General features: G+C 36.7%; 1 protein-coding gene across 4 annotated transcripts in view; it reads left to right on the top strand.

The window, feature by feature from the left end:
• The window catches only part of LOC128744243 (clathrin heavy chain), a 356,313-nt gene that overhangs the window by 81,556 nt on the left and 248,171 nt on the right, over positions 1-26,586 (top strand). For all 4 annotated transcript variants that reach the window (XM_053841098.1, XM_053841097.1, XM_053841096.1 and 1 more), the window contains exons 4-7: positions 14,667-18,713; positions 18,777-18,943; positions 19,001-19,087; positions 19,152-19,522. In XM_053841098.1, the coding sequence (XP_053697073.1) occupies positions 14,667-18,713; positions 18,777-18,943; positions 19,001-19,087; positions 19,152-19,379 (4,529 nt within the window). In that variant the 3' untranslated portion in view covers positions 19,380-19,522. The remainder of the gene's footprint in view (positions 1-14,666; positions 18,714-18,776; positions 18,944-19,000; positions 19,088-19,151; positions 19,523-26,586) is intronic.

Genomic DNA, 26,586 nt, shown 5'->3' with positions numbered 1-26,586 from the left:
GCACGGGTCGCGTCACACCTTGGATTAGGGGTTTATCCATTCAAGTTTTTACATAATAGCCATGGATATCAGCTATTACAACCATCTCCTTTAGGGGCTTTAGACCCTCTGCTTTAGTTCCTGGGAGTCGAGAGAACCGTCCTGCAGGCGGAGAGTTTACATTTCAGCCTTCGCATGAGTGCCCCTTTCTCTGTCCACATACGACCCTAGTTCCCACCGGTTGTCCGATTTCCACTAAGTAACGTATGGTACCACGAGGAGGTAGAGATAGGAGTTGCTGAATAAGAGGCTGTGGAATCTCATGGTGGTTCTGGAGCGCATTATTCAACCATTTACCATAGAGAAGCAGTTTAGTACGCAGTAGTTGTCGAAATTTGACTAATGAATTTTCAAAAAAGCTTTGGCCCAAATCCAAACCAAAGCTCAAATCAAAATCATTTTGAAATGTTATTAAAATATTTCCACGCTGCGCTCACTATGGCTTTAAGTTTTCCTACTGAAGATTTATCGCTCATCATACACAAGCTTTGCGTATTGATTGCGTTTACTTCAGAAGTGTAAAACGGTCGAAATTAATCCCGATCTAAACTCACTTTTGGACGTAAAAATGTGAATAGCGCGCCGAAAACACATCCACATGTACGCGTACCCGTGTGACTATCAGAATGAAAAATAAGTTATTTCAAATAACAGCACAAAAACCGGAATGCGGAAACCAGCGGGACCAACCAACAGAACTAACATTTTAAAAATGATTCACGATGACAAATGTAGAAAGAGATATTTGAACCTTTTCGTTCTATGCGAAATTCCATGCATGCGAATGCGTTTAGTCTCTGTTTGCCTTGCCAAAGAGAGTTTTAAGTTTGTTTGCACTTTACTTACATGGAATCTCTATGCCGAATTGTCAAAACCGTCAAAACTTGCGTGAAAACGGTGACGCACATAAAAGATATCATCGATATTATGACATGGAAATCCGTCAAAAAAGTAAAAGAGATCGTTTACTGCTGGCAAGGCTGGCTGGCAACGAATATTTAATTTGCGAATTGCGACTACGAAGGTAAGCTTCGGAGTCGCGACAAGTTTAATTTGAGCTTTTCGTTAAAATTACCATATGGGCTTCACGTCATTTTGAGTTCAGCAAGCATAAACCTCAAAAAGCAGTATTCGTGGCAGTAATCGATGCGAGTGTAATCGATTAGTTCGATTATGTGGTTAGGCGCTATTCGATTAGAAATTATTCGACTATTGCATGCTGTAATCGATTACTCGATTAATCGAGCGATTACTGGACATCACTACTAGGATGCATATGGATGATAACTAGCACAGCATTAACAAACAGTTGAATTAAGTTCCGAAGACGTGACGATTTGACGATGACGATGTATGATCATTTCCAGCTCAAAACGCTAAAAAAAGTCATTTTTACTCAACTATTTTCGATTGGAATTGGAATTTGAATGTGAAAATAGTTTCTATCTAAACGAGCAACATTTCAAAAGGTCCAATGTGCAAATGAGAGATTCTCTTTGCATCTCGTCTCTTAGGCTTATTACGGCGGTATAAATGCACCTGAATGCGTCTATTTTGCATGAAACGGTTACTGGTGTTATTGGAAAGCTTATCCTTTAGAATAATTGGGTTGAAATGTATTTATGCCGCCGTAATAAGCATAAGAGAGGAAACGCAATGAGAATCTCTCATTTGCACTTTGGACCTTTTGACATGTTGGTCGAGATTTCCATGTTTATCTGTAAGTAAAAAATAAAAAGATTTGACAAAACGGATCTTTTTTTAAAAACGGGGGTACTACCACTAATCGTATCAATCGGCACCAAATTTAAGATTTTTCCTTTCTGACCTAAAATGAACAATCTGACAAAATTTGGTTCAAATCCGATTACATGGTTATCGGATACTTTGTATGTGTTGACTCTAATAGATAATTTTTAGATTACACATCTGAATAACTTGAGAACGGCTGGGCCTAAGAAACAGTTTATATATGAATTTAGTTCAAAGGGATACGTATATAATTTGACTCTGACAGTTTTATGAAAATTACAAATTCAAATACAAAACAAAAATAATATTTGTGCTGGAAATGCCCATATCAAATGACATATAACATGGTATAACAAAGGTTCCTTTCACCACTAGGTGGATTAAATCGGATTTATATCCTAACTAACTGATCCAACAAACTTCGTAATGCCACAAAGTAAACCGTGTTGTACATAAATCGTAAATCTCGGATGGCCTTTGTCACAATTTCGAGTTTTGCAAGTTTCTGGGGAGTTCATGGGTGTTTTAATATACAAATTATCCACACAGTAAAGTAGAAAACAACTCCCCCATTGCTAAGCCTGATAAAATAAAGCGGATAGCATTAAAATATTCGCCATGATTATATAACATTTCGTCGAATACCATTTTGCGGAACACCAATTCTCGGTTGACCATAACGCGGAATATAGAGTTTCACAGAATACCATTTCGCGAAAAACCTTAAGCGGGATGTACCATTTCACGGAAAAATTTTTCGTAGAAAGTACCATTTCGCAGGGGTGACCCAACTGAAGGAAAGTAATAGAGGTCAGTGGATCTAGGAAAATAAATAAACCTGGTTACAGGTGATGTCTACGGGGGGCTGCCCCCCGCAGTGGCTGGCGCTTCTGACGGCAGGTCGCCGGCAACACTCGCGGACTGTGGCCGTCTCGCGCTGAATTATCTAATGATACTATTGATAGTTTTTGGTTGTCTTGTTATTGACTAATGTTTTATGAAAGATTCTCGAGTTCGATTAGTTTTTGAGTTACGCAAAAATTTCTGTTTTATTTGTATGAGAGTCCTTATCCCCCTACCACAGGGGTGACCAAACCATCATGGGGTCTCAAACCATCATGGGGTCTCAAACCATAATGAAAAAAATTCCTGCCTCCAAAACCTCCCATATGTCAAATTTGGTTCCATTTGCTTGATTAGCTTTCGATTTATGCAGAAATTTGTGTTTTATTTGTTTGGGAGCCCCCCCTCCCCCTCTTAGTGGGGGGAGGGGTCTCTAACCATCGTAAGAACCTTCCCTGGCACCAAAAACCCCTACATGCAAATTTTCACGCCGATCGGTTCAGTAGTTTTCGATTCTATAAGGAACATACGGACAGACAGACAGAAATCCATTTTTATAGGTATAAATATGTCTGAAAACATGTACCGTGACCGCCCCTAATTCTGCGCAGCTCCTAATTTTGCGCATTTTTCTTTATATAAGTACAAGCTGACCCGACAAACTTCGTATTGCCACAAATTAATCTGTGTTGTACATAAATCATGAATCTCGGATGATCTTTGTCACAATCTCGAGTTTTGCAAGCCCCCCAGTGGGCGGCGCTTCCGACGGCGGGTCACCGGCAACACTCGCGACCGTCTCGTCCTGAATGATCTAGTGTTATTATAGATAGTTTTTGTGGTCTTGTATTGACTAATGTTTTATGGAATAGTCTCGAATTTCTCGAGTTCGATTAGTTTTTGAGTTTCGCAAAAATTTCTGTTTTATTTGTATGAGAGTCCATATCCCCCTACCACAGGGGTGAGAGGTCTCTAACTATCGTAAAATAAATTCAAGACTCAAAAATCTCCCACATGCCAAACTTGGTTCCATTTGCTTGATTAGTTCTCAAGTTATAAGGAAATTTGAATTTCATTTGTATGGGAGCTCCCCTCTTAAAAGGGGAAGGGGTCGTAATTCACCATAGAAAAAATTTCTGCCATCTAAAACTCCCACATGCCAAATTTGGTTCCATTTGATTGATTAGTTCTCGAGTTATGAGGAAATTTGAATTTCATTTGTATAGGAGCCCCCCTCCTATAGTGGGTAGGGGTCCCAATTCATCATAGAAAAAATTTTTGTCTCCAAAAACACCCACGTGTCAAATTTGGTTCCATTTGCTTGATTAGTTCTCGAGTTATGAGGAAATTTGTATTTCGTTTGAATAGGAGCCCCCCCCCCTCTTAAAGTGGGGAGGGGTTCTAATTCACCATAGAAAATATTCATGCCCTAGAAAACTTTCACATGCCAAATTTGGTTCCATTTGCTTGATTAATTCTCGAGTTATGAGGAAATTTGCGTTTCATTTGTATAGGAGCCCCCCTTCCTAAAGTGGGGAGGGGTCCCAATTCATCAGAGAAAAAAATTTTGTCTCCAAAAACATCCACGTGCCAAATTTTGTTCCATTTGCTTGATTATTTCTCGAGTTATGAGGAAATTTGTATTTCGTTTGTATAGGAGCCCCCCCACCTAAAGTGGGGAGGGGTCCTTATTTACCATAGAAAATATTCTTGCCCTCGAAAACTTTCACATGCCAAATTTTGTTCCATTTACTTGATTAGTTCTTCAGTTATGAGGAAATTTGTATTTCATGTGTATAGGATCCCCCCCTCCTAAAACGGGGAGGGGTCCCAATTCATCATAGGAAAAGTTTTTGTCTCCAAAAACACCCACATGCCAAATTTGGTTCCATTTGCTTAATTACTTCTCGAGTTATGAGGAAAATTGTGTTTCTTTGGTACAGGAGCCCCCCTCTTAAAGTGGGGAGGGGTCCTAATTTACTATAGAAAATATTCTTGCCCTCGAAAACCTTCACATGCCAAAGTTGGTTCCATTTGCTTGATTAGTTCTCGAGTTATGAGGAAATTTGTATGGAAGCCCCCCCTTTTAAAGAGGAGAGGAGTTATAATTCCCCTTATAAAGAGGGGAGGGGTCTCAATTTACCATAGAATAAATTCTTGTCACCGAAAACACCCACATGCCAAATTTTGTTCTATTTGCTTGATTAGTTGTCGAGTTATGCAAAAATTTGTGTTTCATTTATAGGGGAGCCCCCCCTCTTAGTGGGGGGAGGGGTTTCTAACCGTCACTAAAACCTTTCCTGGCCCCCAAAAACCTCTACATGCATATTTTCATGCCGATTGGTTCAGTAGTTTTCGATTCTATAAGGAACATACGGACAGACAGACAGACAGACAGACAGACAGACAGACAGACAGACAGACAGACAGACAGAAATCCTTCTTTATAGGTATAGATTTTTTAACATTGTGCATAACTATGATCATTGCGTTATTTTTTATAAATGTCTGTTGAATATTACGCCATTATTCACAAATGGGCCATAATATTTGAGAGCGAAATAATTTAACGTGAAACTGAAAGTATTTTATATGGCAGAAAACATCGTCGTTAGCACCAACGCTAAGATTGTTCTGCTAGAAAATTAACAAATTTATGATCGAAATTTTTTGCAATGATCAAATTACCCAGCATAATTGGAAAGAATAATTAGTTTTAATCATGTTTTAGACAAAAAGAGTGATTGCATGTATTGCTTTCCTTAGAAAAATGCGATGCAATAATGCGCAGATTTAGGCACAGATTTTTGCCTTTCTACTATATAAATATATAGTATAAAGGTATAGAAATCACTTGAAAAACCGGAAATGGAAAGAAGGTCCTGCGGGCCGAATGTTATATACCATTCGACTCAGTTTCGAAAACTGAGCATTTTCTGTGTGTGTGTATGTATGTGTGTGTGTGTGTGTGTGTGTGTGTATGTAACGCTTTTAATCTCACTCACTTTTCTCGGAGATGGCTGGACCGATTTTAATGTTCTTAGTGTCAGATGAAAGGTCTAGGTGTCTCATTGGTCGCTATTGAATTTCATTTTGATCGGACTTTTAGTTCAAAAGTTATGTATAAAAATACGAAAAATATGGGACTTCATTATCTCATAGATCCCTTAACCGATTTGAACAAAATTGATTGCATATGAAAGAGGAGCCTTACAAACCCTTAACTTCCAAATTTCATGATGATTGGACTTGTTGTTTGAAAGTTACATAAAGAAATGTGAAAACATAGTATTTAAAACATATTTTTGTAACATTTAAGAATTAATTCAATGAAAAACATCACACATTTTATTATTATTTGAAAATTACTGCTGAGATCTATCAAACGAAACCGAGTTATTTAAAATCGGACGGTTCATTCAAAAGTTATTCAAACTTTAACACTTAAGCACCGTATATTAAACCGTTAAAACGTGTGAAATCAAAACGTATCAATCAAATGTTGATTGTATTCAATGTGTGCGATGTATGTATGTATATATGTATGTATGTATGTATGTATGTATGTATGTATGTATGTATGTATGTATGTATGTATGTATGTATGTATGTATGTATGTATGTATGTATGTATGTATGTATGTATGTATGTATGTATGTATGTATGTATGTATGTATGTATGTATGTATGTATGTATGTATGTATGTATGTATGTATGTATGTATGTATGTATGTATGTATGCATGCATGTATGTATGTATGTATGTATGTATGTATGTATGTATGTATGTATGTATGTATGTATGTATGTATGTATGTATGTATGTATGTATGTATGTATGTATGTATGTATGTATGTATGTATGTATGTATGTATGTGTATGTGATGACAATTTGCAATGAAATTCAAGAAAAGTGAGAAACATGTCAAAACTCAGAAGTTTTTGAAGCCTCTTAGTAGAATACGAACTCTGAAATTAAAGAAAAGAAAAAAACTTTTACCGACTAAATTCCACTATTTAATATTTATTCGCGACAGATACGTATACCCTTTGAAAAAAGACACTGATGAAGCCTGCATGTTGTAGGCGAACTACGTATCTGTCGCAAATAAATATTAAATAGCGGGATTCAATTGCAAAGTTTTTTCTTTTCTTTGATTTTAGATTTCAATTGTCATTTTCTTCACTTGCTGTTACTCACAATTGCACGCAAAGCAAAAAGCGGAGAAAAGCAGTTAATTTAAGTATATAAGTATAGTGTTTTATAGGATCAAAATACTAGTGAGTTGATTTTTCCAAATAAATTTATACAAATTTCATACAAATTTTGCGCATCAATATATGCTCTTTTCAATCCATAGATACTAGAGCTTAGAAATGTTATTTGAAAAATAGGAAGTAAACGTTGCACGGTAGTAACTTTGTACGATTTGTTTTCGTTAGTGATATTTTAAAGGACAGATGTCTTATGTCATGTATCATGTTTTAATAAATAAATCAAAAATGACCAGCACTGGAAATCATATCGATCATATTTCTCATTCTCAAGCATGTTTATGGTGCAGTTTTTGCACTATTTTTCGACCTCATCTTGTTTTCCTAACCCCCTAACATTGTAAAAACGATGCGATCAAGCTAATGACTATCTTTTCATGAAAGTACATTCAAAAGAAGCTCAAGTTTTGATTTTCATGCAAAAATAATTATCTGAAGGAGCGCCATCTAAGAAAAAGTTCAATTTCTCTTCTTCATATCTAATGCTCTATTCAGTTATTTTTTCTATTCAGATATATTGCAAAATTGAAGCCAAGCAAACTAATAGTAAAATTTTGAGATTAATCATTTTGTTGTAGATATCCTTTTTCTACAAAAACGAAGTATAATAATAATTTTTCTGAACTCTTGTTTTTCAAAGACGCTAACTTTTGAACGCATGGTATTAATATCAAAATATCAAAAAAAATCTACCCTTTGGGCTAAAACCACTCAAAAAAAATATCAAAAATATGCTATGAACGCATATTTCATATTGTCAGTTCAAAACATGTTTCGTATGTGGCTCTGAAACCCAAAAGTTAAGGCCGACCGATTATAAAACTAAATAAGGTGTTCATCAAATAACATAAATGACGGTTACAAGTATTTACGCATCCAAGGAAAGAAAATAGAATTATTCTACGCAATACGTTGTGAATTTTACTGGCAAATAAGGATTTTGAGGAATACGGAACGGATATTTAAAAATATAGTCAAGTTAATTATAGATGTTCCTGAGAAATTAAATAATGATTATTGTGGCAGTAGAAAGGCTAGGTCACGCCGCTAGGTGGATTAATTCGGGTTTTTATTCATGTTCCAAATTCTGCGCAGTAATGTATCCTACGAAGAAAGCGCGAAAGAATACGCAACCTCACCCAAATGGCGGAGGTATGGAGGCTTGAAAATTCAAGTAGAATCTTTAACTTCCATTGATTGGAATCCTGTGCTGTGTCTCGGGGTCCGAACCCACGAGCGCCAATTCATGAAACCATGTCTTCTATTTTTTTTAATGTCCAACCTCAAGGGGCTGTCAGAGAGTGGGGCAATGGTTTCTATATGAAAACACATTTTTCGGTATTAGTCTAAAGTGTAATGTTCAGTATGCAGAAAACCCGAATCAATTCGCCCTTCACGTTATCGAGAATAAAATATTTAAAATGAAGCAATCAAAATGATAACAATATTCCTTTGCCACCCGGACAGCACAAGAAGGCCGGATCATGGATTTAATTATCTTAGAATAGCGGAAGAATCATACAAATGTCTTAACTGCGCAGAATATGGTACGTTCACGGTATTTTAGGTTGATTTTGTTCGTAAATTTTTCCGAAAAACATCCAACCAGAACAGTCCCATATGAAAAATAAAAGCTTCTCCCGTATTGATTTTTTTCATTATATACATTTTATTGCCATTATATACATATGGCATTATCACTTTAATAAAACAATATAGATGGAAATTAACATGAACATGAACATGGAATTTAAGCAATTCCACGTTTATTGAATTAGACAACAACTGTTCAAAAAATATGACGAAATTTGCAATTTTAGTGCCCGATCTTGAATTGTTCCTAGTTGGCAAAGCTTCCCAGAAAGAAAGCACCATTTTCTGAGGCAGGTACAATGACAGGGAGAAGAGTATTTAGTAGAGCACCTTTTTACCTTTGTTATACTATATAACAAAGGTTTAGAAATTGGTCGAAAAACATGAAATTGATCCAAGGCCCAGAGGGCCGAGTCACATGTACCAATCGATAGGGTTCGACAAACTGAGCAATGTCTGTGTGTGTGTATGTATGTGTGTATGTGTGTTCGCTCCGAATTTTCTATCGTCTGTTACTCGCAGTGGCGACTCGTCCGCATGTTCAACCTGTTCATAGGACAGGCAAACAAAATTCAGCCCGACAAAATTTCGTCTGCACCGACGCGTATGCAATGCAATACGAATTTAGTTTAGTTACGAAGCTGATGAGCAAACCGTTCAACACGACATTTGAACGTTGCTTTAGACATCTCAATGCACAAGCATACCAACGCATTATTCCTGGTATTGATTCTTGATACTGAATTAGTATCAGGAAAAATGTGTTGGTTATTGTATCGTTCATCTTCAGCATTGAACAACTTACTACCACATATCCCTATGGCAATGGCATGCGCTTTGATTCATATTTTATTTAGTTAGGTAGCTAATGAACAAACCGTTCAACACGAACGTTTGAACGTTGATTTAGAGATTAGCACCAGGAACAATGTGTTGGTACGAAGGGGATTTGAAAATATAGCGCGGTTGGCGATTTGGCATGCATTATTCGCAAAATTTTCTCATTAACTCGTTCATTTTTAGCATTGCACAACTTACGCATATTGCTTGTGGTGCGTGTGACGTGCGCGCATCGCAGTAAGGTGGTAATTCTTGAATGTGGTTCAATAGGTAAATTGAACGAAAAATTTTCGGTTCGTAATTAAAATTCAGAGACGAGTTTGCTGGTAAAGTAAACCGTCGTATTCCGTTGCTATTTAAATAAATAGGGATATTCACGTAGCGCTTGCTATGTTGCGAATGCGGAGTATTGCATACTTATACCGCTACTCGCATAACAGTTCCATCTCCATAGAAACTGGAACTGCAATGCGAATTGCGGCAGTATATACACGAAATACACCATTTACGCAGAATGGCAAGCGCTACGGTGAAAACCCCTAATGTTTGTTTTATGATTAAAATATAAAAATGCGATAATAAAAAAGCTGCGTATTAATTTGTATTTTTCGCTGGTTGAACAGGAAAGCTAAACCCCCACGAGTCGCCACTGGTTACTCGGAGATGGCTGAACCGATTTGACCACTATTACTTTTGTTTGAAAGGTATTATTGCCTAGTGTATCACTATTAAATGGTTTCGTGGTCTGACTTTTCGTTTGAAAGTTATAAGCAAAAATGTGAAAATTACGTGACACGGTTTTCTCCGGAACCACGCAACCAATTTTAACGATATTAGTACCAAACGAAAGCTCTTACTATTACTAAACATTTTGGCAAGTTTTATTGAAAACGGACTAGCAGTTTAAAAGTTAGCCTTGAAAAACTTGTTTTGACTAGGTACAAATGAACGCCTGTTTCTCAGAGATGGCCAAACCGATTTACACGTTATTAGTTTCGTTTGGCAGGTAATATAGCTGGATAGATCACTATCGAATGGTTTTCTGATTGGACGTTTAATTTGAAAGTTATGAGCAATCGAATAAATCACACCAAAATTAACAATAATTCATAATGATTTTAACCAAGATAATTTACCTAATTTCAATTATTTTAATAACAAACGAAAGTTTTTCACACTACGAATATATATGCAAAATTACATAAGAATTGGTTTTACCGGTCAAAAGATATTAACCCTCGAACACTCGCGCCAACTTTTATAACACGGTTACTTGCGCGCACAATAGCCCAAAACCAAAGAAAACGTGCGCACTAGAGTTTTGACTAGGAAAACTTGGTTTTAAGTTTATCGAACCTTTGGAAGAGTTTCTTAAAATTGAAAGCTCTATCGTCTGGTAGAATTTAAATTTTGATTAATCCCCCTAAAAGTGAAATAAAAAAATTATTTTCCTTCAGTTTCAATACAACACATTGATGTGTTCTGCAAACTTTTAGAGCATATTATTCCAAGAAATTTTGCTGAAGACAGTAACCTTCTATCTCTTCAACGAAGAGATCTTATTTATTGTACATGAATTTGTAAAATCAGTTTTTCTATTTTAGCTCTTTTTGTAATTGTTGTATGACTTTTTCATGTATTACAAAGTTGTACAAATAATAAAAATACACAACTTTGCTGAATTTAGTTACCTCTATGTTTACTTGTTTAGGAACTGTAGAACTTAAATTGTAAAAAATAACCTGATTTTGACCCCGAATTACTCGATTACCAACAGACGGATACATCTTAAACATTTTACATTTGCTGGTAGTTTTGCTGCATACAGACACCATTTTTCCATATGAAGAAACGAGAGAAAATTCCAGTTGGGGTCAATTGCGGTACACCTCACATGCTACTTGCTTCGTTTCTGTGATGTCGGTTTATGCTAATCTTGTTTCCTTACAATTTAAAGTGTTAATGCATTGAATAATTCTGACATTTTGCTCCTAACAAGTTTACTGAAGAATATACGTTAGTATATACGTAATATACGATTTGTAATTTTATAATAATATGGCATTCAAAAACCTACACATGTTGTACAAAATACAAGAGCGTGAGTAACCGAAAGTTAATAAAAATTGATGAAATTTATTCAAGAAAACTTTATTGTTGTGAATCAAATAGAATGGCATTACAGGCATTACATAGTTCAAAAATTTATAAACTAGACCTTTATTACGCAATGTATATGTTAAAGAATAGTATTTCATCTTACAACTTACTTTTACTTGCACTTACCATCATTAGTAACAACTTGCTCAGCAATTTCATGAGAAAAGGAACTATCAAAATTTATAAGTGTTTCTATTTGGTTCAAATTTTGTAAACTTATTCAATTTCCAAAAATTTCATGTCAACCACACGTGTTGATTTCTATCTCAAATAGCAAGTAAGATCGTATAACAAAGGTTCCTTTCACCACTAGGTGGATTAAATCAGGTTTTCCTACTCGATTCATGGATGCTTTTTTATTTCGATTGAGAAGTTTTCAAAAAAAAAATTGTAGGTATGTGTTGCTTTTCAACGTTAAAATTCGTAATTCCACCTTCATTAAGGTTACTACTGCATTTGACAGCAAAGCATGTCCTTTAACCTTTGAATATTAACTCTCCAATGTCTTTAAGATATAGCCTATGTTGGTATTTATTAATTGTGTATTGTGAAGCCACTTCGAAAAAGTCTGCTAGCTGCATGTCAATGACCACGATATCTTTCTTTGCTTCTTGAATCGCGATTTGAAAATCCTGGAATATTGTACGAGTCTTCCTGTAACGCATACATTGGGGGAGAAAGTATCTTCCATCCTGTATTGCCAAAAATAAAAAAAACTGCAACTTACGCTTGTAAATAAAAGCATAGCTGTTTTGAAAAAACCCGATTTAATCCACCTAGTGGTGAAAGAAACCTTTGTTATAGGTCTTACTTGCTATTTGAGATAGAAATCGACACGTCTTCGGAACATAATTCATCTATTGGTTAACGTTGCGTGGTGCGTTGGTTTTAATTAAATTTTTGGAAATTAAATAAGTTTACAAAATTTGAACAAAATAGCAGCACCTATAAATTTTGATAGATCCTTTTTTCATGAAATTACTGAGTAAGGGTAAGCTGGTTGTTACTAATTTGAGTAAGTGCAAGTAAAAGCAAGTTATAAGAGGAAATATTATTCTTTAACATATACATTGCGTAGTAAAAGTCTAGTTTATAGATTTTGAACTACGCATAAATTTCTGTAACGCCATTATTTTTGATTGACATCCATAAAGTTTTCTTGAATAAATTTCATCAATTTCTATTAACCTTCGATTACTCACGCTGTTGCATTTTGTACAACACGTGTAGGTTTTTGAATGCCATATTGTTATAAAGTTACAAATCTCTGTTTAACTAACGTTTGTTCTTCAATTACCTTGTTATGAGCAAAATGTCATAATTATGCATTAATACTTTAAATTGTTGGGCAAATAGATCAGCATAAACTGACATCACAGAAACGAAGCAATCAGCATGTGAGTTGTACCGCGATTGGCCCTGGAAGTTTCTCTCGTTTCTTCATTTGTAAAAATGGTGTCTGTATGCAGCAACACAATCAGCAAATATAAAATGTTTAAAATGTATCTGTTGGTAGTCGAGTCATTCGGGGTCAAAATTAAGCCATTTTTTTAATCAAAGTTCTACAGTACCTGAACAAACAAACATAGAGGTATACTATATTCATCAAAGTTGTGTATTTTTACTATTTATACAATTTTATAATACATGAAAAAGTCATACAACAATTACAAAAGAGTTAAAATTGAAAAAACTGATTTTACAAATTCATATACAAGGAATAAGATTTTTCTCTCTTCGCTTAATAGTAAGAAGGTTCAGCATCTTTGGCTCGAGCAGCACGTTCCTCACAATCATGTGGAAGATTTGTGCCTTGTGTAAGAAGGTTACTGTATTCAACAAAATTTCTTGTAATAATATGTTCTAAAACTTTGCAGAACACATCAATGTGTTATATTGAAACTGAAGAAAAATAATTTTTTTATTTCACTTTTAGGGGGATTAATCAAAATTTAAATTGCACCAGACGATAGAACTTTCAATTTCAAGAAATTCTTCCGAAGGTTCCATAAACCTAAAACCAAGTTTTCCCAGTCAAAATTCTAATGCGCATGTCTTTTTGGCTTTGGGCCATTGTGCGCGCGAGTAACCGAATTACAAAAGCCGGCGCGAGTGTTGGAGGGTTAATATCTCTTGATCGGCAAAACCGATTCTTCTGAAATTTTGCAGATATATTTGTAGCATTAAAATCTCTAATTTGATGCCAAAATAATTCAAACTAGATAAATCATGTTTGATGAAATCGTTATAACTTATTGTAAATTTTAATGTGTTGTATTCAATTGATCATAACTTTCAAATTAAACGTCCAATCAAAAAACAAATCAATAGTGATCTATTAGGTTATGTTGCCTGTCAAATGAGACTAATAGCGTCTAAATCGGTTTAGTCATTTCTAAGAAACAGGCGATAATTATTACCTTGTCAAAACAGGTTTTTTAAGCATAACTTTTAAACTGATTGTTTATTTTCAATAAAATTTATCTGAAAAATTTAGTGTTAACAAGAGCTTTCATTCGATACCAAGATCGTTGAAATCGGTCATTTGGGTCCGGAGAAAATCGTGTCACGTAATTTTTACTTTTTTACTTATAACTTTTAAACGAAATGTCGGACCTCGAAACAATTCAATAGTGATATACTAGGCAATAATACCTTTCAAACAAAAGTAATAGCGAACAAATCGGTTCAGCCATCTCCGAGAAACAGGCGATAGACAAGTTGCGCCCCGCACATACATACACACATACACACACACACACACACACAGACATTGCTCAGTTCGTCGAACCCTGTCGATTGGTATATGTGGCTCGGCCCTCCGGGCCTCAGATCAATTTCGTGTTTTTCGACCAATTCCTAAACCTTTGTTATAGTATAACAAAGGTAAAAAGTTGTATTTGTGTTTATTTTTACAGAAAAATTGATGTGAATAGTTTAATTATGAGAGTAACATGTTGTTTTCTCCGAAGAAAGTAAAATAATTTTTGTATAGTGACGCAGGACATATTAATAAGTAATGTTACATTCAATCTCATTTTACCACACTTCATGCTTTCCCATATGGGACAGTTATGCTTTTATAGGTAGTGTACGTGTACATGCTTTTAGGTGATTTTATTAGAGTTTGATTATATGATGTTTAATATTTCTGTTTATAGGCATTTCGGCCCTGCAAAACCGTGTCAATGGATCTATGCAGTTATATTCTGTGGAACGTAAGGTCTCGCAAGCAATTGAGGGACATGCTGCATCTTTTGCAACATTTAAAATGGAAGAAAACAAGGAGTCATCAACGTTATTTTGTTTCGCTGTTCGCTCAGCTACAGCTGCGAAGTTACATATTATTGAGGTTGGCGCTGCCCCAGCTGGTAACACCCCTTTTTCCAAGAAGGCAGTCGATGTATTCTTTCCTCCGGAGGCTCAAAGTGATTTTCCCGTAGCGATGCAAGTTTCGTCAAAATATGATGTCATTTATTTAATTACCAAATATGGCTATATTCACATGTATGACATCGAGACAGCTACATGCATCTATATGAACCGTATTTCGGCAGATACAATTTTCGTAACAGCACCACACGAATCAAGCGGTGGAATAATCGGAGTTAACCGAAAGGGGCAGGTACTTTCTGTCACTGTTGATGAAGAACAAATTATACCGTATATCAATAATGTGTTGCAAAACCCTGATCTAGCTCTGCGCATGGCAGTGCGCAACAATTTATCTGGTGCCGAGGATTTGTTTGTACGGAAGTTCAATCATCTATTCCAGAATGGCCAATACGCCGAGGCTGCAAAGGTTGCTGCAATTGCACCAAAGGGTATATTGCGTACGCCGCAAACAATTCAAAAATTCCAACAGGTTCCGAATCAACCAGGCACAAATTCGCCTCCGTTGTTGCAATATTTTGGCATTTTGTTGGACCAAGGAAAGTTGAATAAATATGAATCTTTGGAACTGTGCCGTCCGGTTCTTGCGCAAGGCCGAAAGCAGTTATGTGAAAAGTGGTTAAAAGAAGAGAAACTGGAGTGTAGTGAAGAACTTGGCGATTTAGTCAAACCATCTGACCCGACCTTAGCCCTTTCAATATATTTGCGCTCGAATGTACCGAACAAGGTTATACAATGTTTTGCCGAAACCGGTCAATTTCAAAAGATTGTTTTGTATGCTAAAAAGGTGAATTACAGTCCTGATTATGTGTTTTTATTACGATCAGTAATGCGAACGAATCCGGAACAAGGTGCAGGTTTTGCTAGTATGCTGGTTGCAGATGAAGAACCACTCGCTGATATAAACCAAATTGTTGATATATTTATGGAGCAAAACATGGTTCAACAATGTACCGCATTTTTACTGGATGCTTTGAAAAACAATAGATCAAATGAAGGATCACTTCAAACAAGACTTCTAGAAATGAATTTGATGTCAGCTCCGCAAGTGGCTGACGCTATACTTGGTAACGCAATGTTCACTCACTATGATCGTGCTCATATTGCCCAACTATGCGAAAAGGCAGGATTATTGCAGCGTGCTCTTGAACATTATACAGATTTATATGACATCAAACGTGCTGTTGTACATACTCACCTGCTAAATGGAGATTGGCTAGTTGGATTTTTCGGTACCTTGTCCGTTGAAGATTCGTTGGAATGTTTGAAAGCGATGTTAACAGCAAATATCCGACAGAATTTACAAATTTGCGTTCAAATTGCAACCAAGTATCATGAACAACTGACAACTAAAGCATTAATAGATTTGTTTGAAAGCTTCAAGAGTTACGAAGGCTTGTTTTATTTCTTAGGTTCAATTGTTAACTTCAGCCAAGATCCAGAAGTTCATTTCAAATACATTCAAGCTGCATGCAAAACAAATCAGATTAAAGAAGTTGAGCGAATTTGCCGTGAATCAAATTGCTACAATGCCGAGAGAGTCAAAAATTTTTTAAAGGAAGCTAAATTGACTGATCAACTTCCACTGATTATCGTTTGCGATCGTTTTGACTTTGTGCATGATTTGGTGCTATATTTGTATCGCAATAGCCTGCAAAAGTACATTGAAATATATGTCCAAAAGGTAAATCCATCCCGTCTACCGGTCGTTGTCGGAGGATTACTTGATGTGGATTGCTCCGAGGATATTATAAAAAATCTAATTTTGGTTGTCAAAGGTCAATTTTCAACAGATGAACTTGTTGAAGAAGTTGAAAAGCGTAATCGGTTGAAACTTTTGTTACCCTGGCTGGAATCGCGTGTTCATGATGGTTGTATTGAACCTGCCACTCATAATGCATTGGCAAAAATTTATATCGATTCCAATAATAATCCGGAACGGTTTTTGAAAGAAAACCAGTTTTACGACAGTCGAGTCGTTGGACGCTATTGTGAAAAGCGTGATCCACATCTAGCTTGCGTTGCTTACGAGCGTGGGCACTGCGACCGCGAATTGATCGCAGTTTGTAACGAAAACTCGCTATTTAAATCCGAAGCGAGATATCTAGTTCGACGTCGTGATCCTGAGCTTTGGGCTGATGTGTTGTCTGAGGCTAATCCTTACAAACGACAGCTTATTGATCAAGTAGTTCAAACAGCTTTATCAGAAACTCAAGACCCTGATGACATTTCAGTCACGGTAAAAGCATTTATGACTGCCGATTTGCCAAATGAGCTTATTGAATTATTAGAAAAAATTGTGTTGGATTCATCGGTATTTTCTGATCATCGAAATCTTCAAAATTTATTAATTCTTACTGCAATAAAAGCCGATCGGAGCCGTGTCATGGATTATATCAATCGTTTGGATAACTATGATGCACCGGATATTGCTAATATTGCTATAAATAATGAGTTATATGAGGAGGCTTTTGCTATTTTTAAAAAATTTGATGTAAACACATCCGCTATACAGGTGCTTATTGAACAGGTACATAATCTAGAGCGTGCTAACGAATTTGCTGAACGGTGTAATGAGCCCGCTGTATGGTCTCAACTGGCTCGGGCACAATTACAACAAGGGCTGGTAAAAGAAGCAATTGATAGTTACATCAAGGCTGACGATCCTAGTGCGTACATAGATGTAGTAGAAACTGCTAGCAAAAATGAATCTTGGGAGGATTTGGTTCGCTATCTTCAAATGGCACGAAAAAAAGCACGAGAAAGCTACATTGAAAGCGAATTAATATATGCATACGCAAGAACTGGACGTTTGGCAGATTTGGAAGAATTTGTATCTGGGCCGAATCATGCAGATATTCAAAAAATTGGAGATCGATGTTTCAATGATAAGATGTACGAAGCTGCTAAACTGCTATATAATAATGTTAGTAACTTTGCAAGATTAGCAATTACGTTGGTGCATTTGAAAGAATTCCAAGGAGCTGTTGATGGAGCAAGGAAGGCCAACTCTACACGGACTTGGAAAGAAGTATGCTTTGCTTGTGTGGATGCTGAGGAATTTCGATTAGCACAAATGTGCGGGCTGCATATAGTTGTTCATGCTGATGAGTTAGAAGATTTAATAACTTATTATCAGGATAGAGGCCATTTCGAGGAATTGATTGGATTGTTAGAGGCCGCACTTGGACTGGAACGGGCTCATATGGGAATGTTTACGGAACTTGCTATACTCTACTCAAAATATAAACCGACTAAAATGCGTGAGCACTTGGAGCTCTTCTGGTCGAGAGTGAATATCCCCAAAGTACTTCGCGCTGCTGAACAGGCTCACCTCTGGTCGGAATTGGTATTTCTGTACGACAAATATGAAGAATATGACAACGCTGTTTATTCTATGATGGCACATCCAACGGAAGCATGGCGTGAAGGTCATTTTAAAGATATTATAACAAAAGTTGCCAATATTGAGCTTTATTACAAAGCTATTCAATTCTATTTGGACTATAAACCACTGCTATTGAATGATATGCTACTAGTGTTGGCTCCTCGTATGGATCATACGCGAGCAGTCAACTTTTTTACCAAACAAGGACACTTACAGTTGGTTAAAACCTATCTTCGATCAGTGCAAAGTCTCAATAACAAAGCAATCAATGAAGCACTCAATGGTCTACTCATTGAAGAGGAAGATTATCAAGGTCTTCGAACATCTATTGATGCATTTGACAACTTCGATAATATTGCACTTGCTCAGAAATTAGAAAAACATGAATTGACAGAATTTAGACGAATTGCTGCATATTTGTATAAAGGTATAGCTTAATAACTCACAATATACAATACAGTTTATTGATTTTTATGTTTTATTTGTAAAGGAAATAATCGTTGGAAACAGAGCGTTGAATTGTGTAAAAAGGATCGTCTTTTCAAAGATGCCATGGAATACGCAGCTGAATCGCATCAAGGAGAACTTGCAGAAGAACTTCTGGGATGGTTTCTAGAAAGAGGTGCTTTTGACTGTTTCGCAGCCTGCCTTTTCCAGGTTTGTTAACAATTTTATAACATTTAGATTTCTAAAAGCAACATAATGGTTTTACAGTGTTATGATTTATTACGTCCTGATATTATCCTTGAGCTGGCGTGGCGTCACAACATCATGGACTTTGCGATGCCCTATTTAATACAAGTAAATTATCGTAACAATTATTCTAGAATATTATTAATTAACTTGATATCATACGTATTCATAGGTAACTAGAGAATATACATCTAAAGTGGATAAGTTGGAAGCAGCCGAAGGAGAACGGCAGAAAGAAGGCGAAAATACGGAACATAAATCAATTATTCTGCCTGAACCACAACTGATGTTGACGGCTGGGCCCGGCATGGGAATACCACAGTATGCTCCACAGTATTCTGGAGGCTACGTTGCGCCTCAACCGAATATGTCGCCATATCCAGGATATGGTGCTATGTAAATCATACACACGTTACAAGACCTTTAATTTTTTTTGTAGTAACGATTGTGGTAATCGTTCAGCAGACATCATAACGTTATTTTTCGTCTTTTTTTTATTACTACCCATGTGTGTACTGCGACACTCAGTTAAGATGACCTATGGTAAGTGGTATTGCGATAATTGCCTAAATGTAGCTATTCCATATACATTTTAATTGTTTAAAATAAGAATTGGTTCTTGAAACATTGCTGCATTACTGCTATGTATTTGTTTGTCGTGATAAATAACTTCGTTATTAGCGGCTTACTGTCATGATATATTCATATGAATTTTTAGTGATTTTAATAAATCCTTACTTACTTACTTAACCGTTATGTGTGCAACAGGGTACCCGGGTACCTTTTCAGTTTTAAAATAGTTATAAATCATTCAATTTAAAACATACGTCATTGAAATTTTTCGACATCGTAAAACTCGTTGATCTTAATTAATTAAGGGTTTTTTGGTGCATATCCATAAAGGGGATTAGCAATGAGAGGCACTTGAATTTTTTTATTACGTAGGAGGGCGACAAGGGTACCCGGGTACCCATGATTTGCTATGTTCATAACTTTGGCTATCTTGAACCGATTTGGATGAAACCAGTGGCATTTGATTCGTACATTTATCTAGTTTTGATTAGTTTAAGCATTTGGTCATCATATGACATGTAGTTCCCGGGAATCGGTAATTCCGGAGCAACGTCCGATAAAACGTGGGAAGCCGCTTGTTTTGGAAGAATATCAGCTTTCAGCAAAGTCATTAGCTTTGAACTTGAGATTTTGGACCCTTTTTTATCTTATTATATAAATTGGTGAATTTAGATCGCATTGGCCATTCCAGAATTGGGTTCCTGTAGGGTTACAGATGACCAGTTGGGTGCCTAATCCAATATTAGAATTGGATCTTTTAAATGTTTTGAACTGATATGGCCAGTTTAGTACTGATTAATAATTTCGGAACTGGTTCCAAATGTATAACGGATGGTTCTACGTTTTGAACTGTTCTGATAATACTAAGCATTATCTTGAATCCTGCGGTATCATCTGTGACCCCGTAGAAACCATTTTCGAAATAACCAATCAAAATACATCGAAATGTAAAAAATATCACCTACCGAATTAATTCCAAGAACTTTGATACCCATATTGTTAGGTTTTACCTCCAATCCTAGACTGGCCACCCATGACCCCACAGGAACCTACTCCGGAATGGCCAACCTGATTCATCTCATTATATGAAATAGTTCATTGTATGAATTTTTAGAGTTTTTATATCCGCATGACTGATTTTCCTGCAATACAATCAGTTCTCTACCTCACAGCGGACACTCTGTCGGAATTCCGGATTTTCGGGCCCCGTATGTCTTTTAATGGCCAAATGGCCAGATAATTCAAAACTATATAAATTAACGAATCAAATGACATCTATTTCATCAAAATCGGTTTAAAATTGTTGATGTTATAACAATATCAATTTTGGGTACCCGGGTACCCTTGTCGCCCTGCTAAAGGTGTTTTTTTTGTCGCACACATAACGGTTAATTGGCCTAACGTCTTACGACAAGGCCTGCGTAGCATAATTTCTCCATCTATTTCGGTCCATGGTAGCTGGTCTCCAGTTCCGTGAGAACCCAGTGCTCGCCAGATCTCGCTCCATCTGGTCTTGCCACCTCGCTCACTGTGGCCCTCTTCGTCTTGTTCCTACCGGATTTGATGCGAAAACCATTTTTGCAGGATAGTTGTCCGGCATTCTAGCAACATGTCCTGCCCAACGAATCCGTCCAGTTTTAACCACTTTCTGAATACTTGGTTCGCCATAGAGACGCGCGAGCTAGTGGTTCATTCTTCGCCTCCATACACTTGTTTTCTTGCACTCCGCCAAAGATCGTTCTTAGCACTTGCCGTTCAAAAACGCCGAGTGCTGATAGGTCCTCTTCTAGCAGTGTCCATGTTTCGTGCCGGTTGTCGTAGAGGACAACCGGTCTAATTAGCGTTTTGTACAGTGTGCACTTTGTACGAGGGCTCAAATTGTTCGACCGCAAGTGTTTGTGGAGTCCGTAGTAGGCCCGACTTCCGGAGTAAGCCCGACTTTCAAAGTCTTTTAATCTCACGGCTGGTATTGTTGTCCTCTGTTGCCGACTACCTCGAACTGATCCCCGTCGTTTACCACGGTACTTTCCCAGGCAGGCCCTGTCGCGCTCGGTCACGCCCGCCAGCATATACTTCGTTTTAGACGTATTTATCTTCAATCCAATGTTCTCTGCTTCGCGTTTTAGTCTGGTGTACTGATTTTCCACCGCCTCAAATGTTCTGCCGACAGCATCCACGTCGTCAGCAAAGCAGATAAATTGACTGGATATATTGAAAATTGTACCCAGCATTTCGATCGCCTATAACCTCTTTCGATCGTCTTATAACACCTTCAAGCGCAATGTTGAATAGCAGGCAGGAAAGACCATCTCCTTGTCGAAGTCCCCCGCGAGATTCGAATGGGTCCGACAATCCACCCGAGATTCTCACACAACACTGGATCCCATCCATCGTAGCCATGATGAGTCTAGTAAGCTTACCCGGAAAGCCGTTTTCGTCTAAAATTTTCCATAGCTCTTGTCGGTTCACGCTATCATATACGGCATTGAAACCGATGAACAGGAGGTGCGTGGGGACACGGAATTCGCGGCACTTCTGGTGGATCTGCCGCAGGGTGAAGATTTGGTCCGTTGATTTTAATCCTCTGGTGCCCAAATTTTTTTTTTTCAGCCTGGAAAAATGTTGATTGGTGATTGCCTTCTTTTGTGATCCGTTATCCCAATTTGCTGATAAAAATCTCTAATTTATTTTGAAAACTATTTCGAAACTATGACTTATTTTCATAAAAAAGGCGGTCTCGGGCATCTACGTAAAAAAATGTTTTTCTTATTTTTAACACAAGTTGTGGTTTGTTCGCAAATCTCAAGCTCTATAAAATTCATTTCCCAATATTTACCAAGATGACAAGAAGGTTTCAATACGTTCAATAGTTTCTGTATTATACAACTAGGTTGACCCGTCGTGGCTAGCCACGATACGAAAACCTTCGAAATCTATATATGACACATATATATATTCGAACAGAAATAAAGTCATATTTTTGTAAATAAAGGCTAAATTTCGAATTTTAATTTTAGAAGTTGTTTACCCATAGATACAGAACGCAACAAACAATTGCTCTATTGAATCGCCTTTTGCCTGGATAACACGCTTCAAATGCTTTTTGAAGTCGTTACAAGCGGCACACACTACTTGCATCGAAATGTCATCCCATATTTTGTTGATAACTAACTTAAATACATCAAAATTATGATATTTATAATCCTTGAGCTTCTGTTGCATGTACACCCATATACAAAAATCCAGAGGTTCAAATCAGGAGAACTTGGAGGCCATTCCTTTTTCGATATGAAATCCGTCAGATTGGCTTTGCACCACGTCTGCACAAGCTTTGCAGTGTGGGCAGGAGCTTCATCCTGTTAAACGCAGTAATATTTTTCACCATACATTCCCCGAACGTAAGACATCAAATTTTGTTCTAAGATCATTTGGTCGGTGTTAAATCAGACCGGATCCAGTCGCAAAATTTAAAAAAATGAGTTAATGACAGCAAACGATCAAGAAATTTCTAAGCTATATTTTACTCTAATCAGACTACATAAATGTTGTAAACAGCCAGAGTTATGAGATGATTTCGAACGATTGAAAGCTATAAACCATCGCGTTTTTCTCGAAATCAAAGTTTTGTCACTTGGTTCGGTCTGACTTAACCCTCTAACGGGTAAGACCGTCTGTAGACGCCCTTCGCTTTTGGAGCTCCAGATCCACATACAAAATTTGTCTTGAATTGACAATATGAGAAATGAGTGGGTCAGAAGGAAAGGGGTGTTGTGACAAAAAGTAAATTTCGAGAAAATCAGCTCCAAAGTTAACTTCATCTAGAAAATTCGTCAGGTCATATAATACAAAACTAATGACGCACTATGGTTGTGTTAGCATTTCTTTATTAAATTCTATTGAAATCTTGGAAAAGCACTTTGATTTTCGGGATTTATAAGACATTTTTGAAAATGTTACTTGCACTTACACCCCTTTCCTTCTAAGTTATGCACTTGTACGTTGTACCCATTTCATTCCAAGCGATTATAAGGAATTACTACTTAGAGTGAAAAAGGTGCAAGTGCATATCTTGGAATCATATTACAATCATCTTCATTGAAAGGTAGGTTAGCGGGCAGGCAGTAGTAGTTCAAGTTTTTCTCGCTACGTGGCGCTAGTGCATATGTAATATTCTTGTATAGTCTGTATCTTACGCTACTGACTATTTAGAAAATTGCAGTCTTCGTGAAGGTTGTTCAAATGACTGTCATCTCGGAGATGGCACTGAAAATAGTGCAGAATTGCCTCACTACGTGGCGCTACCGTATATGCAATAATACTGTACAGTCTGTAACTAATGCTACTGATTACCTAGAAAGTTGTGTTCTTCGAGAAGTTTATATAACTGACAGTCATCTTCAAGATGGTATAGAAAATAGTTCAGAATTTTCTCATCGGTCGGGGCTAGCGTATATGTATACGTCATATAACATATGAGTAACCAAAAATATTACTTTCTTCGGGAAAATTGTTTAAGTAATAGCAGCCTTGCAGATAGTATGGACGATAGTATAGAATTGTCTCACTACGTGGCGTCAGCGTACATGTAATATACTTGTGTGGGCTGAATCTTGCGCTACTGACTCTCTAGAAAGTTGCGGTCTTCGGAAATGTTATTCAGGTGACTTTCATTTTTAAAATGATTTAGGAAATAGTTCATATTTTTTCAACGGGCGGCGCTAATTTATGATCTAATCCTTTTTATAGTTGCCTTAAGTCATGATCTTAGTAATCCCCCTTCAGCGGCCCTACGGCGGAAGGACAAAAACTTCATAAAATATTTGTAATGGCCTAACTTCAGAACGGCTGGCCCTAAGAAAAAAGTTTATATGACATAATTTGTTCAACATTATGCGCAGAATTTGATTTGGTTTAAGTTTTACAAAAAAAGGAAAATTTGTATAATTTTGAAAAATTTGTCAGATTAAAAAAAGCTGAGTGTACATAAATAGCTCTTCACCAGATTTTAGAACATGTTTTAAGCTACCTCTAATAAAAATGAGACAAATCTGAGGGGACATATTTTGAGGTAATTCACAATTTATGATTTTTATTGTGATTTTGCAAAATTTTTGTATTTTTTCCGAAAATACACTTAATTTCCAACAACTTTTCCGTTGACGTCATTTTTGATAAAAAAGTAATTTTCGAGATATATCTTAAAAAAAAATCATTTGTAAGTACGCCCTTTCGAAAAGTTACTTTTGACGAAAACAATTATTTTTCATGAAAAATGAATGGTTGCGTGGTAAAATTTCATTCCAATAAAAAATATTCGAGATCAACCGTTATGTTAGTTGAGCTGGAATAGCTCATAGTGCACTTACACCCCTTTCCTTCCAAGCGAAAACCAACTTTTATTTTGCTGATGTTTTTTATGTTTCGACAAACGTCATTAAACGGTAAAATTTTGACGTGAATTTTCTAGCATGCATAAAACCATGCTCAAAGTATCATTTCCTATGATTATCTCGATTTTTTCAATTTTGTCACTTACACCCCTTTCCTTCTGACCCCCTCAAATATGTTCAGAACAGATTTCCTGACATGTTGATACTAATATCACAACATTCTGACCATGCGTTCAAAAGTCATCATCTTTCAAAAACAAGAATTCCGAAAAAAATTATGGTGCGAATATTCCCTTTTTTACGTTTGAAGAAAAAGGACATCTAGAAGAAAATGTTCGATCTCAAATTTTTCCTATGAGTTATTTACATGCTTTTTTTCAATTTTGTGATATATTTGAACTGAAAAAAAAATTTGGGTAGAGAGTTAGGCATGAAAAACTAAAAAGAGAAATTGGACTATTTCATACCTAGCGGTTCTCCAGATAAATATTTTCCCATGAAAATCAACACTCAAGCTTCTTTTGAGTGTACTTTCATGATAAAGTTATCATTTGCTCGATCGCATCGTTTTTACGATGTTGCCCATTAGAGGGTTAACACCGACCATTTCTAGATAGTATTTTGCATTAACTTTCACACCCTTTTCAATAAATACAAGAGGAAGTTTCTCTTTCTTTGAAATTCCTCCCCATACCAAGACCGCTAATGAATTTTGGTATCGTGGTACATTCCGTTTGTGCTTTGGAACTGGAACGTCGATGATCGAAACCGACCACAACCGATCATTTTGAGCATGAACATGAATTTTGAAGCACAAACAACTTCTCATCAGAAAAGTTCACTGCGGAATCACCGTACCGACGGAGCAGCAGTTTGCATCTTTCCTGCCATTTTTGTTTTGTTGCTTCCGTCAATCCATGAATTTTACGTTTTTTGAATGCTTTCACATCCAGATCCAATTTCAAAATTCGACGAAGAGATTTCCTGTTTCTCAACTACCATTTTCCGTGCGGACCGGTCGCAACTGCGACGAATTCGCTCTCGAACAACCTTTTTGGTCTCTGCAGTTCTAACGCTTCGTTTTCCGGGTTTATTATGGCTTTCAACAGATTCCGTATCGACAAATCTTTTTACTGTATAGTATGCAAATTTTTTTTTGATGCCGAAATGTTTGAGGTCACGAAAAATAGTGCTGCATGCAACACCGTTTCGGAGTTAATTTATTATCAACGGCCGTAACTCGAACATTGGTACGTGTACGCCGAACGAGACACAATATGAAAATGAAACTATATGTCAAGTAAGACTTAAGTCATGACACACACGCATGGTATTACTTAGATTGTATTAATTGTTTATGCCGTTGCAATGTAGAATCGAATTTATGTACCCAGCAACTTTCATGCCAATGCTGTTCGTGAGGGACCACAAAAGGTTGGGTGGATCTATAAGCAATGTCGCTTACGTGATTCCATGGGAATATAAGATGCTTCTTCCAGCATAGACCTCCGGTTTCTAGATACATAACTTCGCCGTGCAAACTTATCTTACATGATGATTTGTGTGCTAGAAGGGTGCCTCAAAATCCTCTCCGACCTTATATGACTTGGGCTGATTACCACATCTCTCATCCAGTCATCGATT

This window comes from Sabethes cyaneus, chromosome 3 (genome assembly GCF_943734655.1).
Source record: "Sabethes cyaneus chromosome 3, idSabCyanKW18_F2, whole genome shotgun sequence".
NCBI classification, from domain to species: Eukaryota; Metazoa; Arthropoda; class Insecta; order Diptera; family Culicidae; genus Sabethes; species Sabethes cyaneus.
Note: the sequence above shows the minus strand (reverse complement) of the source record. Positions and strands in the feature narration are given on the sequence as shown.